This window comes from Gopherus flavomarginatus, chromosome 20 (genome assembly GCF_025201925.1).
Source record: "Gopherus flavomarginatus isolate rGopFla2 chromosome 20, rGopFla2.mat.asm, whole genome shotgun sequence".
Taxonomy (NCBI): domain Eukaryota; kingdom Metazoa; phylum Chordata; order Testudines; family Testudinidae; genus Gopherus; species Gopherus flavomarginatus.
In genome coordinates this window covers 6,770,307-6,773,014 of record NC_066636.1, presented here as the reverse complement: position 1 = coordinate 6,773,014, position 2,708 = coordinate 6,770,307, and the positions used below count along the sequence as shown (strand labels likewise).

At 44.7% G+C, this 2,708-nt stretch overlaps 1 protein-coding gene across 1 annotated transcript; it reads left to right on the top strand.

Annotated features, from left to right (window-relative positions):
• The first annotated feature begins 1,060 nt into the window (after window positions 1-1,060).
• LOC127038390 (olfactory receptor 6N2-like) lies at window positions 1,061-2,014 on the top strand. The gene has a single exon (XM_050930969.1). The coding sequence runs from the start codon at window positions 1,061-1,063 to the stop codon at window positions 2,012-2,014; it is 954 nt and encodes a 317-aa protein (XP_050786926.1).
• Window positions 2,015-2,708: the final 694 nt, after the last annotated feature.

The window sequence follows — 2,708 nt, the reverse complement described above, 5'->3', positions numbered from 1 at the left end:
TCTCAGGCATGAACTCTCCTGGAGTCAGGTTAGGTAGGATTACCACTCAGCCCTTATTTTAAGAAACACCCCTTGGCCATTTTAAACAGTTAATGGAAGCTGATGCTAATTACAGTGTGGTGTGATGCTAATTACACTGTGGTGTTTCCTTAAAACGTCCCTTGAAATAATGCATTGTCCATTATTTCTCATGTGGTTTTCCCTTATTTTCATCCAGCAAAGGGGATTCCCCCATCGGCCCTTTCTTACCGAAAAAAATAATAACGCAGAATCAAATGTCACACATTCTCTCGACACCCCCCCAACCCCATAGCCAGGTGGTGAAGTCACTCACTTGGCATGTGGGAGACCTGTTTTCAGATCCCTGCTCTGTCTGTTTCGGAGCAGGGACGTGAACGCTGGTCTCCGCTTCACCCAGTGAGTGCCCTAATCTCTGGCAGGAGAGTCAATTTCTCTCATTCTCTCTCTGGTCGAATTAATATTTGCTACAAATTGGATCCCTGTTTGTAGAGGTGGGGGAGGAGGTAACAGGATCCCTGACTGAAGTGGGGGAGAAGTTGGGCTCTCTTCTTCTGGATTGGGGGAAAGGCATTCCGGGTTCCCTCTTTGAGGATGTGGGGAGACGTGAGGGGATTCAGTTTGGGAGACTTTGTGGTGGGATAAGTGGGAACGGGGTGATGGTTGCTGTTGGTGTTTCTGTAGAAGTTTGAAGTTCTCATTTTGGGGTGATTCTATTACTGTGGGGAAGTTCAGTGGCCAGTGTTATTCAGGAGATCAGACTTGATGGTCACAGTGGTCCCTCTGACCTTAGACTCTATTGCCCTATGAATCAATGAAGCTCCATTTATTGTTAAGATTATTGTGAAGTGTCAGAGAAGAGCAAGTGAATGGTGAGGGGGAATGGAAGGTTATGGGGCATTAATGGGTGCAGACCTGAGTCAGCCAAATATACTAATGGGTTTTTTGGGTTACTTTCAGCATTTTATTTTGTTGATCCATCATCTGAGACGTCTTTTAATTTTAGTGGAGCCTCGAATTTGCAGACTAATCCAGTGGCAACATGGGAACAAGCAATTGGAGCAGTGTAACCGAATTCATAATCGTGGGATTCCCAAGCCTTCAGAGCTTCCACGCTCTCCTCTTTACCCTGCTGCTACTCATCCATCTCTTAGCCATTTTCGGGAATATGGTGATTTTCACAGTCATCAGGTCAGATGCTCGACTTCATAGACCTATGTATTTTTTTATCAGCAGTTTAGCTTTCTTGGAAATCTGGTATACAGCAGCTACTATCCCTAAAATGCTTTCAAATTTACTGAGCAAGACGAAAAGCATTTCCTTCACCGGGTGTCTCTTACAAACATATTTCTTCCATTCCCTAGGAGCCACTGAATGTTATCTGCTAACAGCAATGGCTTATGACAGATATTTAGCTATCTGTAATTCACTGCGCTATTCTGCCATCATGACCCCGAAAATATGCACTCAGTTGGCTGCGGGCTGCTGGATTTGTGGCTTCATGTGTCCTGTCATTGAGGTAATCTTGGTCTCCAAATTGCCTTTCTGTGGCTCCAATGAAATCCAGCATATCTTCTGTGACTTCCCTCCTCTATTGAGCTTGGCCTGCACAGACACCTCCATCAATGTTCTCGTTGATTTTATAGTCAATGCATTTATAATCCTAGTGACATTTTTGTTTATTGTTGTCTCGTACATAAATATTATAAAGGCTATATTGAGAATACACACAGCTGAGGGGCGAAAAAAAGCCTTTTCCACCTGTGCCGCTCACCTGATTGTGGTACTGTTATTTTTTGGGAGTATTATATTTATGTATGTACGATTAAAGACAAGCTATTCCTTGGATTATGATAGGGCATTTGCTGTGATTTATGCTGTGGTGACTCCTTTAATCAATCCAATCATCTATAGTTTACGGAACAAAGAAATACTGAATGCAATAAAAAGGAAAATCCTGCAAAAAGGACTAATTAACAGCAGTGCACAGTCCTGACACCGCTGTGAACTCTCCTTCGTCAAAGAAGCTGAGCCAGAAGTCTCTATGGAGGAATGTTGTGTGCATGTGGTTTTCTTTCTGGTTTATAATCTGGCCAGGCCCCAACCTATACTTTCAAGGCTGGTGGCTCGCTGGCTTCCAGGGCATCTTTGTTCCTCTTTTCCTGCCCCCGGCCCTTCCGTCCAACTTTCTAATGGTTTTCTGATTTTCACCTTCAATATTGTCTGTTTGTTTCACTTCTCAGGAGCCCAAGGCACCAGGCGATGTAGCCAGGCTTGTGGGACGGGTCCTCAGTTTCCTGCCCTCCCTTGGCCAGTCTGGAGCAAGGAAACATGATGGCAATATGGGTTGCCTTCCACCCAGGCTGCTCAGATTCACTGCTAGCAGCAACCTCGCAAATGCAGAGTATAAAATTCCCAAGTGCTTTAGAAACACCTGCAGCCCTCTACCATACTGCAGCCTTGTCCTCACAGCCTCCAACTGTACAGCTGTTAACCTGTGGTTTACCCTTCTGCACAGCCCACTTCTTCACTTTCTGGCAAACCTGAATTGACTCAGCATTAAAGGGTCCATTCACTGTAGCCATGCATCATTTATGTAAGTGCAACCTACCTATAACCCCTGCTGTTAAGACCTCCTATATGTTAATGGCACGGTGTTACACTGACATAATTGCATGCATGGCCCAGAG